The 16,005-nt window shown below is 48.3% G+C and overlaps 1 protein-coding gene across 3 annotated transcripts in view; it reads right to left on the bottom strand.

The window, feature by feature from the left end:
- Positions 1 to 2,040: 2,040 nt before the first annotated feature.
- The window catches only part of LOC106594183 (tax1-binding protein 1 homolog B), a 28,574-nt gene continuing 14,609 nt past the window's right edge, over positions 2,041 to 16,005 (bottom strand). For all 3 annotated transcript variants that reach the window (XM_082959626.1, XM_082959628.1, XM_082959627.1), the window contains exons 10-17: positions 15,883 to 15,955; positions 15,482 to 15,600; positions 12,146 to 12,271; positions 10,149 to 10,235; positions 7,238 to 7,424; positions 5,886 to 6,046; positions 4,578 to 4,666; positions 2,041 to 3,127 (exon numbers count right to left, since the gene is read on the bottom strand). In XM_082959626.1, coding sequence (XP_082815752.1) covers positions 2,923 to 3,127; positions 4,578 to 4,666; positions 5,886 to 6,046; positions 7,238 to 7,424; positions 10,149 to 10,235; positions 12,146 to 12,271; positions 15,482 to 15,600; positions 15,883 to 15,955 — 1,047 coding nt within the window. In that variant the 3' untranslated portion in view covers positions 2,041 to 2,922. The remainder of the gene's footprint in view (positions 3,128 to 4,577; positions 4,667 to 5,885; positions 6,047 to 7,237; positions 7,425 to 10,148; positions 10,236 to 12,145; positions 12,272 to 15,481; positions 15,601 to 15,882; positions 15,956 to 16,005) is intronic.

Below are 16,005 nucleotides of genomic sequence, written 5' to 3'. Positions count from 1 at the left end.
GCTCTAAACCACTAGGCTACCTGCTGGTTACTGGCCCAACGCTCTAAACCACTAGGCTACCTGCTGGTTACTGGCCCAACGCTCTAAACCACTAGGCTACCTGCTGGTTACTGGCCCAACGCTCTAAACCACTAGGCTACCTGCTGGTTACTGGCCCAACGCGCTAAACCACTAGGCTACCTGCTGGTTACTGGCCCAACGCTCTAAACCACTAGGCTACCTGCTGGTTCCTGGCCCAACGCGCTAAACCACTAGGCTACCTGCTGGTTCCTGGCCCAACGCGCTAAACCACTAGGCTACCTGCTGGTTACTGGCCCAACGCGCTAAACCACTAGGCTACCTGCTGGTTACTGGCCCAACGCTCTAAACCACTAGGCTACCTGCTGGTTACTGGCCCAACGCTCTAAACCACTAGGCTACCTGCTGGTTACTGGCCCAACGCTCTAAACCACTAGGCTACCTGCTGGTTACTGGCCCAACGCTCTAAACCACTAGGCTACCTGCTGGTTACTGGCCCAACGCTCTAAACCACTAGGCTACCTGCTGGTTACTGGCCCAACGCTCTAAACCACTAGGCTACCTGCTGGTTACTGGCCCAACGCTCTAAACCACTAGGCTACCTGCTGGTTACTGGCCCAACGCTCTAAACCACTAGGCTACCTGCTGGTTACTGGCCCAACGCTCTAAACCACTAGGCTACCTGCTGGTTACTGGCCCAACGCTCTAAACCACTAGGCTACCTGCTGGTTACTGGCCCAACGCTCTAAACCACTAGGCTACCTGCTGGTTACTGGCCCAACGCTCTAAACCACTAGGCTACCTGCTGGTTACTGGCCCAACGCTCTAAACCACTAGGCTACCTGCTGGTTACTGGCCCAACGCTCTAAACCACTAGGCTACCTGCTGGTTCCTGGCCCAACGCGCTAAACCACTAGGCTACCTGCTGGTTCCTGGCCCAACGCGCTAAACCACTAGGCTACCTGCTGGTTACTGGCCCAACGCGCTAAACCACTAGGCTACCTGCTGGTTACTGGCCCAACGCTCTAAACCACTAGGCTACCTGCTGGTTACTGGCCCAACGCGCTAAACCACTAGGCTACCTGCTGGTTACTGGCCCAACGCTCTAAACCACTAGGCTACCTGCTGGTTACTGGCCCAACGCTCTAAACCACTAGGCTACCTGCTGGTTACTGGCCCAACGCTCTAAACCACTAGGCTACCTGCTGGTTACTGGCCCAACGCTCTAAACCACTAGGCTACCTGCTGGTTACTGGCCCAACGCTCTAAACCACTAGGCTACCTGCTGGTTACTGGCCCAACGCTCTAAACCACTAGGCTACCTGCTGGTTACTGGCCCAACGCTCTAAACCACTAGGCTACCTGCTGGTTACTGGCCCAACGCTCTAAACCACTAGGCTACCTGCTGGTTACTGGCCCAACGCTCTAAACCACTAGGCTACCTGCTGGTTACTGGCCCAACGCTCTAAACCACTAGGCTACCTGCTGGTTACTGGCCCAACGCTCTAAACCACTAGGCTACCTGCTGGTTACTGGCCCAACGCTCTAAACCACTAGGCTACCTGCTGGTTACTGGCCCAACGCTCTAAACCACTAGGCTACCTGCTGGTTACTGACCCAACGCTCTAAACCACTAGGCTACCTGCTGGTTACTGGCCCAACGCTCTAAACCACTAGGCTACCTGCTGTTTACTGGCCCAACGCTCTAAACCACTAGGCTACCTGCTGGTTACTGGCCCAACGCTCTAACCACTAGGCTACCTGCTGGTTACTGGCCCAACGCTCTAACCACTAGGCTACCTGCCGCCCCTATAAACGAAGGCAACAGCAGAGGTTGTTTTGTAACTGACGGTGATGTACAAAACTAGCTGTGATTACATTTGAAAACATTACAACTGCCTCTGTTTCTGGACATTTATGCACCATTACACATAAAACAGGGAGTAACATTGAGACGCAGGTCTGCTTTACAAAGGAGCCCTGACTGAGTATGTATGTGTACAAGGCATTGAAGTGGCTAGATTATTCCAAACAGACTTTATTAATTCAGATTTCATTACATGGGACTCAAAGAAATCAAAGGTTTTCTATAATCGTGAAATAACTTACAGCAAATGATAAAGAATAGGTTCTGATCTAACAGAATCCTGGCATGCATGTTAATCAGTAGCGATAGGTGAAACATGACTTCTTTATTCAGACAACCAAACCAGTGAAGAACTAAACCATGAGAATCAACTGACACTAAAATATAACAGCTCTTTCTAACCAGACATACACATACTGAAAAAGCTTAACGCCATTGGCTCTTAAAAGATTCTAAAATAGATGATTTAAAGATAATATAATAATCAGGTTTAGAAGGATTTGTCCCGTCTGTCTGCATATAGTGCACCGAGGCAGCTGCTTTCTAAACATAATGAATACCTGAATTTTACTATGAAGCTCAGGGGAAAGCATTTTGGTTGGAACAGTTCAAATGTATGTTTTGGTAAAATGCTTGACGTAGCTTACTTTCCCTGACTTCACATAGTAGTGTCTGGGACTGATCAAGTGGTCAGAGATGAGCACAGCCATAACATATCGCTCATATCTCACTAATAGAATCAGAGGAATAACAAATAAATGGGACACTTCCTGTTAAAGAAGCTATTATTAAAGACTGATTCAAACAGATATATAGCCCTGGTCTGAATTATACATCAAATCAGAGCACATGAACCAACTGCCGAATATGAAGACCTTTTCCCTAGTTAATAAAATATGCTAATCAAAACGTCACCGGTCCTAAAAGTGAATCAGAATGAGATCGTCACACCTGTTACATGTGGCAGGGGAAAAGAGCAAGGCAGTTTCATTTCAGTGGCGACTGACAGAACATGAAGGGTGTAGTGGATGAGGTTTTTAGTCAAAGTTGAGCATGTTGGCGGAGTCAAAGTGGGTGAGCACGTGGTTCTCAAAGATCTTCTGGTCGCAGTCGAGGGGGAACTGCTCGCTGCACATGGGGCACACCTTCCAGTGGCTCTCTACATGCTCCACAAACTTTCTCTGGTCGTAGTTGGGAGGGAAGATCAACTCACACAGTGGACAGCGCATGTGGACGTTCACACTGCACAGAGGAGAGACAGAGAGAATGGAGTGAGGAAGGAGAAGGAAGAGATGGGGAAAGAAACAAAGCAAGGTTAGGGAGAGAGAGAAGGTATTGAGAGAGCAACAGAGAGAGAAGGTATGGAGAGAGCAACAGAGAGAGAAGGTATGGAGAGAGCAACAGAGAGAGAAGGTATGGAGAGAGCAACAGAGAGAGAAGGTATTGAGAGAGCAGGTATGGAGAGAGCAACAGAGAGAGAAGGTATTGAGAGAGCAGGTATGGAGAGAGCAACAGAGAGAGAAGGTATTGAGAGAGCAACAGGGAGGAAAGGTATTGAGAGAGCAACAGGGAGGAAAGGTATTGAGAGAGCAACAGGGAGGAAAGGTATTGAGAGAGCAACAGGGAGGAAAGGTATTGAGAGCAACAGGGAGGAAAGGTATGGAGAGCAACAGGGAGGGAAGGTATGGAGAGAGCAACAGAGAGAAGGTATTGAGAGAGCAACAGGGAGGAAAGGTATTGAGAGAGCAACAGGGAGGAAAGGTATTGAGAGAGCAGGTATGGAGAGAGCAACAGAGAGAAGGTATTGAGAGAGCAACAGGGAGGAAAGGTATTGAGAGAGCAACAGGGAGGAAAGGTATTGAGAGCAACAGGGAGGAAAGGTATTGAGAGCAACAGGGAGGAAAGGTATGGAGAGCAACAAATAAGGTATTGAGAGAGCAACAGGGAGGGAAGGTATGGAGAGAGCAACAGAGAGAAGGTATTGAGAGAGCAACAGGGAGGAAAGGTATTGAGAGAGCAACAGGGAGGAAAGGTATTGAGAGAGCAACAGGGAGGAAAGGTATTGAGAGAGCAACAGGGAGGAAAGGTATTGAGAGAGCAACAGGGAGGAAAGGTATTGAGAGAGCAACAGAGAAGGTATTGAGAGAGCAACAGAGAAGGTATTGAGAGAGCAACAGGGAGGAAAGGTATTGAGAGAGCAACAGGGAGGAAAGGTATTGAGAGAGCAACAGGGAGGGAAGGTATTGAGAGAGCAACAGGGAGGGAAGGTATTGAGAGCAACAGGGAGGGAAGGTATTGAGAGCAACAGGGAGGAAAAGTATGGAGAGCAACAGGGAGGAAAGGTATGGAGAGAGCAACAGGGAGGAAAGGTATTGAGAGAGCAACAGGGAGGAAAGGTATTGAGAGAGCAACAGGGAGAAAAGGTATGGAGAGAGTGTTGTGTTAATGAGCAGCCAAGTGATGATGTTGGCAGAGGGAGCAGCGCAGGACAGCTAACAGGCTAATAAAGACCATCTGTCAGGGGGTCTACTCTACGTGGGTGGGCCACTAGCTGGGCCACTCATGTTAACACCTACATTACAGAACAAAGACTTTACACAGGTTGGAGCTGGGAAGCTGCTGTGCTGGGGTGAGAGACCAACTTCAATGCATTTTGGGGCGCTCAGGCCTTCAGTGTGTGTGTGTGTGTTACCTGGACTCGAAGCCAAGGGGAGTCTGTCCATCATTTAAGAATGGGCTGTGGGGTTCAGTAGTTGCTGCAGGCTGTTCATTGGTATTGCCCTGTGATGGAGGGTAGAAAACTACTTCAGAAATACTATCTATCTATCACACACAACTGTTGTAGCAGAAATAATCCTCCCACTGTGTATGATGCAATATATCACTGAGTGAACCTCAGTGGAGGCTGGTGTCACTTAAATCGGAGGACAGCTCTAACGGCTGGAATGAAGGTAACAGTATCAAATCAAACATGCTTTCATAATGTACACTTTACTCAACTCCAGTTATTACTAGGAGCCGTCCTCCCATCACCAGCCTCCTCTGGTCTATCTTTAAGGCAGACTAGCTAACTACCGTTGTTGTTCTCAGACTAGCTAACTACCGTTGATGTTCTCAGACTAGCTAATTCGCGTTGTTGTTTTCAGACTAGCTAACTACCGTTGTTGTTCTCAGACTAGCTAACTACCGTTGTTGTTTTCAGACTAACTAATTACCGTTGTTGTTTTCAGACTAGCTAACTACCGTTGTTGTTTTCAGACTAGCTAACTACCGTTGTTGTTTTCAGACTAGCTAACTACCGTTGTTGTTTTCAGACTAGCTAACTACCGTTGTTGTTTTCAGACTAGCTAACTACCGTTGTTGTTTTCAGACTAGCTAACTACCGTTGTTGTTTTCAGACTAGCTAACTACCGTTGTTGTTCTCCGACTAGCTAACTACCGTTGTTGTTCTCCGACTAGCTAACTACAGTTGTTGTTCTCCGACTAGCTAACTACCGTTGTTGTTCTCCGACTAGCTAACTACCGTTGTTGTTCTCCAACTAGCTAACTACCGTTGTTGTTTTCAGACTAGCTAACTACCGTTGTTGTTTTCAGACTAGCTAACTACCGTTGTTGTTTTCAGACTAGCTAACTACCGTTGTTGTTTTCAGACTAGCTAACTACCGTTGTTGTTCTCCGACTAGCTAACTACCGTTGTTGTTCTCCGACTAGCTAACTACCGTTGTTGTTCTCCGACTAGCTAACTACCGTTGTTGTTTTCAGACTAGCTAACTACCGTTGTTGTTTTCAGACTAGCTAACTACCGTTGTTGTTTTCAGACTAGCTAACTACCGTTGTTGTTTTCAGACTAGCTAACTACCGTTGTTGTTTTCAGACTAGCTAACTACCGTTGTTGTTCTCCGACTAGCTAACTACCGTTGTTGTTCTCCGACTAGCTAACTACCGTTGTTGTTCTCCGACTAGCTAACTGCCGTTGTTGTTCTCCGACGAGCTAACTCACATTGTTGTTGTTGTTCTGCTGCTCCTCTGGGTCCTCCAGGCCGTCGGGCCGGCTGAGGTTGCGTGCTGGCTGGATGCAGACCACGTTACTATCCCAGGAGGGGGGGCCCACAGGGGGAAGGCGGGGCAGCAGGTCATCAGAGAACTCCCCGTCCGCTCCGTCTACAGTGATGGGGAAGAGAGGGTCAAAAGGAATGGAAGCATATTAGGGGTGAAGAATTCCGCTTTCTCAAAATTCCCAGGTTTTCCTGAATTCCCAGTTGGATGATTCTCAGAATCAGGAAATCCAGGAATCCTTCAACCCGGATTGCTGGAAAACCTGGGAAAGTTACCGGCATTTCTATATCCTATGTAAGCATATTGAATAATTTTCCAGGTACAAGGTACAATAAATTACACATGAAATGTATAGCAATTGAATGAATGTGAATTGAGTTAGAAGGGGAATAGATATGTATGTAAGGGACGACACGGGAGCCACCAACCTCTCATATTAAACTGAAATGTGACTGAGGTGGAGTAGGGTTAGTAAGGGGGGGACCAACCTCTCATATTAAACTGAAATGTGACTGAGGTGGAGTAGGGTTAGTAAGGGGAGGACCAACCTCTCATATTAAACTGAAATGTGACTGAGGTGGAGTAGGGTTAGTAAGGGGGGGGGGACCAACCTCTCATATTAAACTGAAATGTGACTGAGGTGGAGTAGGGTTAGTAAGGGGGGGGGGACCAACCTCTCATATTAAACTGAAATGTGACTGAGGTGGAGTAGGGTTAGTAAAGCTGGGGACCAACCTCTCATGTTAAACTGAAATGTGACTGAGGTGGAGTAGGGTTAGTAAGGGGGGGGGGGGGACCAACCTCTCATATTAAACTGAAATGTGACTGAGGTGGAGTAGGGTTAGTAAGGGGGGGGGGCAACCTCTCATATTAAACTGAAATGTGACTGAGGTGGAGTAGGGTTAGTAAGGGGGGGGACCAACCTCTCATATTAAACTGAAATGTGACTGAGGTGGAGTAGGGTTAGTAAGGGGGGGGGGGACCAACCTCTCATATTAAACTGAAATGTGACTGAGGTGGAGTAGGGTTAGTAAGGGGGGGGACCAACCTCTCATATTAAACTGAAATGTGACTGAGGTGGAGTAGGGTTAGTAAGGTGGGGACCAACCTCTCATATTAAACTGAAATGTGACTGAGGTGGAGTAGGGTTAGTAAGGGGGGGGGACCAACCTCTCATATTAAACTGAAATGTGACTGAGGTGGAGTAGGGTTAGTAAGGGGGGGGGACCAACCTCTCATATTAAACTGAAATGTGACTGAGGTGGAGTAGGGTTAGTGGGGGGAGGAGGGACCAACCTCTTGCGTCTGAGGTGGAGTAGGGGTTCCCAAAGTGCAGCTGTGTGGGGCTCTGGGGGACCAGCAGTGGAGTGGGGGCATCCTGGGGGTAGGGCAGGGGATACTGCAGGAACACAGACTGAATTCTCATCTCCTCTGACACTACAGCCTCCGTCTTCCTACCAGCACCAGCACTCTTCTGGAGATCCTGGTGGGGACAGACAAGACAACAGACACTATTACATTATTATATATTTAGGATTGGAAAGAGAATCTTTTAAAATAACTGATCTTGTATTTTCTCTAACAGAAGTGTGCTACCTTGCGGAGGAAATGTATTCATATATTGTAAATATGATCTTTTGATGCTAAGAAGTACCACGCCTGAAACGTCACTCCAAGTGCAGCTGGTCCTGAGAAGAAAACACAGACACCATGCCCAGACCGGACGCGCGCGATCACCACACCCAGGTTGAAATATCAAAACTCTGAACCAATTATATTCATTTGGGGACAGGTCGAAAAACATTAAATATTCATGCCAATTTAGCTAGCTAGCTTGCAGTTGCTAGCTAATTTGTCCTGGGATATAAACATTGAGTTGTTATTTTACCTGAAATGCACAAGGTCCTCTACTCCGACAATTAATCCACACATAAAACAATCAACCGAATAGTTTCTAGTCATCTCTCCTCCTCCTTTTTCATCTTTGGTCCTTACATGGCGATTGGCATCTAACTTTCATAATAAGGTGTATTACCACAACTGACCGACCGACCGACCTCAGTTCATCTTTCAATCACCCATGTGGGTATAACCAATGAAGAGATGGCAAATGGATATATGCTTCTATAAACCAATGAGAAGATGGGAGAGGCAGGACTTCCATCGCGTTCAGCGTCACAAATAGAACTGACTTCTATTTTAGTGCTTGGCAACGCAGACACTCCTTGGCGCATGCGAGCAGTGTGGGTGCAATGATTGAATAACATGTATGTGTACATTTATTTTGCAACGCTCAGTGTGACTCAGCATGTTAGCCAGCTACAGATCTAACTTCAGCTACATTTCTATGTCCTTCCTCTCCAGGAGAGTCAATACTGGCCACAACCACCTCACAGCAGCTCCTAGAACTATGTTCGCGGTCCCTCCCTCCCTCCCTCCGTCTCTCGCTCCCTCCATCCCTCCGCTCGGTCCCTCCCTCCCTCCCTCCGCTCGGTCCCTCCCTCTCTCTCCATCGGTCTCTCGGTCCCTCCCTCCCTCGGTCCCTCCCTCCCTCCCCTCGGTCCCTCCCTCGTCCCTCCCTCGGTCCCTCCCTCGATCCCTCGGTCCCTCCCTCGTCCCTCCCTCGGTCCCTCCCTCGATCCCTCGGTCCCTCCCTCGATCCCTCCCTCGATCCCTCGGTCCCTCCCTCGATCCCTCTCGCTCCATCCCTCGCTCCCCCTCTCCATCCCTCGCTCCCCCTCTCCATCCCTCGCTCCCCCTCTCCATCCCTCGCTCCCCCTCTCCATCCCTCGCTCCCCCTCTCTCCATCCCTCGCTCCCCCTCTCTCCATCCCTCGCTCCCCCTCTCCATCCCTCGCTCCCCCTCTCCATCCCTCGCTCCCCCTCTCCATCCCTCGCTCCCCCTCTCCATCCCTCGCTCCCTCTCTCTCCATCCCTCGCTCCCCCTCTCCATCCCTCGCTCCCCCTCTCCATCCCTCGCTCCCTCTCTCTCCATCCCTCGCTCCCTCTCTCCATCCCTCGCTCCCTCTCTCTCCATCCCTCGCTCCCTCTCTCTCCATCCCTCGCTCCCTCTCTCTCCATCCCTCGCTCCCTCTCTCTCCATCCCTCGCTCCCTCTCTCTCCATCCCTCGCTCCCTCTCGCTCCATCTCTCGCTCCATCCCTCGCGCTCCATCCCTCGCGCCCCATCCCTCGCGCTCCATCCCTCGCGCTCCATCCCTCGCTCCCTTCATCCCTCGCTCCCGCTCCCTCTCTCGCCCTCTCTCGCTCCCTCTCTCGCCCTCTCTCACTCCCTCTCTCGCTCCATCTCTCGCTCCCTCTCCATCCCTCGCTACCTCTCTCGCTCCCTCTCCATCCCTCCCTCCCTCTCCCTCCATCGGTCTCTCGCTCCCTCTGTCGCTCACGCTCCCGCTCCCTCTCTCCATCCCCCGTGCTCCATCCCTCGCGCTCCATCCCTCGCGCTCCATCCCTCGCTCCCTCTCTCCATCCCTTGCGCTCCATCCCTCGCTCCCTCTCTCCATCCCTCGCTCCCTCTCTCCATCCCTCGCGCTCCCCATTCCTCGCTCCCCATTCCTCGCTCCTTCTCTCCATCCCTAGCGCTCCATCCCTCGCTCCCTCTCTCCATCCCTCGCTCCCTCCACTCCGGTCCCTCCCCCTCCCTCCGCTCAGTCCCCCCCTCGGTCCCTCCCCACTTCGGTCCCTCCCCCCCGGCCCCTCCCTCCCTCTCGCTCTCTCTCTCCCCCCGTCTCTCTCTTTCTCCCCCCCCCGTCTCTCTCTCTTTCTCTCCCTCACAAACAGTTTAATTAGTCATTCATTAAAAAAAGAATATCCTCTCATTTTCAAAGGCAATGGAAGGTTTGTGTTTTACTGGAAGTTTGAACCAGACGCCAATTTAATTGACAGTCTCAACCTCAAATTGGGTCGTTTTGTTGCTCTTAGTGACGAATGCGTACGCGAGCGAGCTAACCTTCAGCAGTTTTCCGGGCCCAATGTGGACTTCTCTGTGGTCCAGAGTAATTGAATGGAAAATAAGAAGTCACTTTGCTTTACTTCACCAATTAGAGATGTGTTAAACCCCAGCCAGATTAGGATATGGGAAAATTGCTGCTCTTTTGGGGTGTTTTTAGTTCAGAGAGAAGTCTATAATGGAGGAAAATTAAAGCTATAGTGTAGTGTTGCTATACTTACTAACTTCCCCAACTATACTAACCTCCTCAAGTCTCTCCTTGTCCTTCATCAGAGCGGCCAGAGTGTCCTTCAGTTCTTTCAGCGCACGCCCCTTCTCAGCCACCTGACTCTGTAGGAGGGAGACAGTCAGGAGACATGGAGGAGACAGTCAGGAGACATGGAGGAGACAGTCAGGAGACATGGAGGAGACAGTCAGGAGACATGGAGGAGACAGTCAGGAGACATGGAGGAGACAGTCAGGAGACATGGAGGAGACATGGAGGAGACATGGAGGAGCCATGGAGGAGACAGTCAGGAGCCATGGAGGAGACAGTCAGGAGACAGTCAGGAGACAGTCAGGAGACATCAATTTAAGATTATGTGTGTTGAGAAAATGATTTGATCAGACTCATAGCTCCTTTGTCAAAAAGTACACTTGAAAGCAGAACTCATTTTTCCTTCATGGAGTTTTAACCTCTACTGACGAACAATGAATTGATAGCAGCTATAAAAAGGCCTTAACAGTTACTGTTCAGACAGTAGATTTACACCAGGAAGGACTTCAGACCAGAACATGCCGTTTGAATTCCACAGAGACACTGAACATACCCGCGCTGAGCTGAACAAAGCCAACTCATGCATTAGTCAGGCAACAGGAGTCCACAGAGTCCAACCCTGTCCCTGGCCATCTCCGTGGGTGTGTCCCAAACGGCACACTATTCTCTATATAGTGCACTACTGTTGTTCAAAGCCCTACGGGCCCTGGTCTAGTGCACTATATAAGGATAGGGTCCCATTTGAGACAACTTCAGAGTCCGGACCTGGCGGTCTCCAGAACTCACATAAACAGTAATAAAGCCTTCCTCTGAACGGGCTCTGCCCATCAACACAACTGTCCCTGGAGTTGGCCTTCAACTGGAGTGAGAACTATTTATCTGCTCTGATTCTAGCCTGGTCCCAGACCTGTGTGCGCTTTGGCATGACTATGATAAGTCAGAGGAGATGGCTACATCACTATCACATCCAGATCTGGGACCAGGCTTTATCATGGCATGACAATGATAGGGAGAGGAGGTTGGATAAAACATTCTGATCTGGTACCAGGCTTCTCATCACTTGAACTATCTAGCTCTCCAGGACTGGAGTAGGAGAGTCCTGCTCTACACTGACCTGGTAGTGATTATCCTAGCCTGGTCCCAGACCTGTCTGTAACTGATAGAATAATTTCTATGTTTAAGATAATGACTAAAGTATTCCACCCTGAAACCATATAATTGTATGAAATGTGTTAAGAGTCATAATCCAATAATGTGTGTGACTAGGCAATTGTGTTACTATTTCGCAATATGAGCTGGGTATAGTTGAGACATTCAAGGACAACTGAACTGTCGACTTGTGATAACGGTGAAACTAATAACTGGAAAGAGGCCTCCCCACCCTAGGGAGGAGAAAAACAGTTAGAAATGGCTAGGCTTGCAGAAGATGATGAAACATGTTGCAGAAGGGTGATAAACAATGTATGTGAACTTTGGAAAAATACAGCCCACCTAAAGAGAGGTGGAGTTTCTACTGATGTGAGTTTATTTGTGTGTGTGCTATAAAAATATGGTGTTCTCATTTAGAAGACAGAGCGCTCTCTGAATAAAGTATTGATCTATTGCAGAACCTGAGACTTTGTCTAATTCTTCATTAACCAGATCCTTACAACCTCTGGGAATTGGTCAAAGCTTGAGTGATAGTTGAGTTCAATCATTGAGATAGCAAAATTCTCGTGACAGTAACCCTGCTCTACACTGACCTGGAAGTGATTCTCCTAGCCTGGTCCCAGACCTGTCAGTTTTGGGTTTGAGGAAACAGAAGCTCAACTGACCTTATATGATCCTCCTTGGTTGATCTCAGATCTGTGTACTGCTCTACATAGTCTACAATGTACCAGGTAGTAATCCTCCTAAACTGGTATCTACAGAATATACCCTGTACCTGATAGTGGCCTTCCTCAGCTGATCTCAGACCTGTCTGTAGTACTGCTCTACAATGTACCTTATAGCGGTCCTCCTCGGCTGCCAGCTGCAGCTTCAGGCTGTCGTTGGTCTTCAGCTGCTCCTTCAGCTTCACCTCCATCTTGGCCAGCTCATCAGCAAACATGCAGCTACGCTCCTTCTCCTCCTAGAGAGAACAACACTCTGGTCACAACATGTATCTACGCTCCTTCTCCTAGAGAGAACAACACTCTGGTCACAACATGTATCTACGCTCCTTCTCCTCCTAGAGAGACAACAACACTCTGGTCACAACATGTAGCTACGCTCCTTCTCCTCCTAGAGAGACAACAACACTCTGGTCACAACATGTATCTATGCTCCTTCTCCTAGAGAGACAACACTCTGGTCATAACATGTAGCTACACTCCTTCTCCTCCTGGAGAGAAAACAACACTCTGGTCACAACATGTAGCTACTCTCCTTCTCCTCCTAGAGAGAACAACACTCTGGTCATAACATGTAGCTACACTCATTCTCCTCCTAGAGACAACAACACTCTGGTCACAACATGTAGCTACGCTCCTTCTCCTAGAGAGACAACACTCTGGTCATAACATGTAGCTACACTCCTTCTCCTAGAGAGACAACAACACTCTGGTCACAACATGTATCTACTCTCCTTCTCCTAGAGAGAACAACACTCTGGTCACAACATGTAGCTATGCTCCTTCTCCTCCTAGAGAGAACAACACTCTGGTCACAACATGTAGCTACGCTCCTTCTCCTCCTAGAGAGAACAACACTCTGGTCACAACATGTATCTACTCTCCTTCTCCTCCTAGAGAGAACAACACTCTGGTCACAACATGTAGCTACGCTCCTTCTCCTCCTAGAGAGACAACAACACTCTGGTCACAACATGTAGCTACACTCATTCTCCTCCTAGAGACAACAACACTCTGGTCACAACATGTATCTACGCTCCTTCTCCTAGAGAGACAACACTCTGGTCATAACATGTAGCTACACTCCTTCTCCTAGAGAGACAACAACACTCTGGTCACAACATGTATCAACGCTCCTTCTCCTAGAGAGACAACACTCTGGTCATAACATGTAGCTACTCTCCTTCTCCTAGAGAGAAAAACACTCTGGTCACAACATGTATCTACGCTCCTTCTCCTAGAGAGACAACACTCTGGTCATAACATGTAGCTACACTCCTTCTCCTCCTAGAGAGAAAACACTCTGGTCATAACATGTAGCTACACTCCTTCTCCTAGAGAGACAACACTCTGGTCATAACATGTAGCTACACTCCTTCTCCTAGAGAGACAACACTCTGGTCACAACATGTATCTACGCTCCTTCTCCTCCTAGAGACAACAACACTCTGGTCACAACATGTATCTACTCTCCTTCTCCTCCTAGAGAGAACAACACTCTGGTCACAACATGTAGCTATGCTCCTTCTCCTCCTAGAGAGACAACAACACTCTGGTCACAACATGTATCTACTCTCCTTCTCCTAGAGAGACAACAACACTCTGGTCACAACATGTATCTACTCTCCTTCTCCTAGAGACAACAACACTCTGGTCACAACATGTATCTACGCTCCTTCTCCTAGAGACAACAACACTCTGGTCACAACATGTATCTACGCTCCTTCTCCTCCTAGAGAGACAACACTCTGGTCACAACATGTAGCTACGCTCCTTCTCCTAGAGAGAAAACAACACTCTGGTCACAACATGTAGCTACTCTCCTTCTCCTAGAGAGACAACAACACTCTGGTCATAACATGTAGCTATGCTCCTTCTCCTCCTAGAGAGAACAACACTCTGGTCACAACATGTATCTACGCTCCTTCTCCTCCTAGAGACAACAACACTCTGGTCACAACATGTATCTACTCTCCTTCTCCTAGAGAGAACAACACTCTGGTCACAACATGTATCTACTCTCCTTCTCCTAGAGACAACAACACTCTGGTCACAACATGTATCTACGCTCCTTCTCCTCCTAGAGAGAACAACACTCTGGTCACAACATGTATCTACGCTCCTTCTCCTCCTAGAGAGAACAACACTCTGGTCACAACATGTATCTACGCTCCTTCTCCTCCTAGAGACAACAACACTCTGGTCACAACATGTATCTACTCTCCTTCTCCTAGAGAGAACAACACTCTGGTCACAACATGTATCTACTCTCCTTCTCCTAGAGACAACAACACTCTGGTCACAACATGTATCTACTCTCCTTCTCCTCCTAGAGAGAACAACACTCTGGTCACAACATGTAGCTACGCTCCTTCTCCTAGAGAGAACAACACTCTGGTCACAACATGTAGCTACGCTCCTTCTCCTCCTAGAGACAACAACACTCTGGTCACAACATGTATCTACTCTCCTTCTCCTAGAGACAACAACACTCTGGTCACAACATGTATCTACTCTCCTTCTCCTCCTAGAGAGAACAACACTCTGGTCACAACATGTAGCTACGCTCCTTCTCCTCCTAGAGAGAACAACACTCTGGTCACAACATGTATCTACTCTCCTTCTCCTAGAGACAACAACACTCTGGTCACAACATGTATCTACGCTCCTTCTCCTCCTAGAGAGACAACAACACTCTGGTCACAACATGTAGCTACGCTCCTTCTCCTCCTAGAGACAACAACACTCTGGTCACAACATGTATCTACTCTCCTTCTCCTAGAGACAACAACACTCTGGTCACAACATGTAGCTACGCTCCTTCTCCTCCTAGAGACAACAACACTCTGGTCACAACATGTATCTACTCTCCTTCTCCTAGAGACAACAACACTCTGGTCACAACATGTATCTACGCTCCTTCTCCTCCTAGAGAGACAACAACACTCTGGTCACAACATGTAGCTACGCTCCTTCTCCTCCTAGAGACAACAACACTCTGGTCACAACATGTATCTACTCTCCTTCTCCTAGAGACAACAACACTCTGGTCACAACATGTAGCTACGCTCCTTCTCCTAGAGAGACAACACTCTGGTCACAACATGTATCTATGCTCCTCCTCCTCGAGAGACAACAACACTCTGGTCACAACATGTAGCTACGCTCCTTCTCCTAGAGAGAACAACACTCTGGTCACAACATGTATCTATGCTCCTCCTCCTAGAGAGACAACAACACTCTGGTCACCGACTGTTCCTATTCAAACCAGAACCTCTTGGAAGTGAGGAGAAACTGTCACGGTATCACCTTTGGGGAAACAGTATTCTCTTTCTACACTTTATGATTTATATATTTTTAGATTGAGTGGTTGCTCTGATCGACTATGCAAGAACTGGTGACAATATGATGAGGAACACACCAGACAGGAAGCCAAGAAGAGTTCTTACACTCAGCATTTGTTTGCATTTCCTGTACTTGTCGCTCCTGTCGGATGCCTCTCTGCTGAAACCTTTGAGTTTCTCCTGGATGATGGCCTCCAGCATGGGGTCAGCAGAACCTGGACTCCCTGGGGACACACAGGACAGACCGTTACTGACCCATCAATAGGTTTAACATCAAGGACCTAGAAAGTGTTTTAGTTAACCCTTCCAAGTCTTATCCTCTGGGATCAAATGCACATCTTGTCTGATGGAAGTGTTATTTTGACCCCTAATTCAACTCTATTCAATTGATTTTAAATCAAACATTTAGCATGTAAACCAGACCTGACAGGTTTACAACAAAGGAGGACATGTTTTAATTCAGGGTTTGTCACTGGTAGTAATATGTGAGGGGAATGTGTGTGTACCTGGAACAGAGATGTCTGGACTGACAGACAGAGGGACGGCCATGGCCTCAGCTGCTGGGTTCTTCCTCAGCTCCTAGACACAAACAATATGAAGACACATGTTGATGAGTGTGTGTGTGTGTG

Source organism: Salmo salar, chromosome 02 (assembly GCF_965601325.2).
Source record: "Salmo salar chromosome 02, fSalSal1, whole genome shotgun sequence".
Taxonomy (NCBI): Eukaryota; Metazoa; Chordata; class Actinopteri; order Salmoniformes; family Salmonidae; genus Salmo; species Salmo salar.
This window is presented reverse-complemented; position numbering and strand designations above follow the sequence as displayed.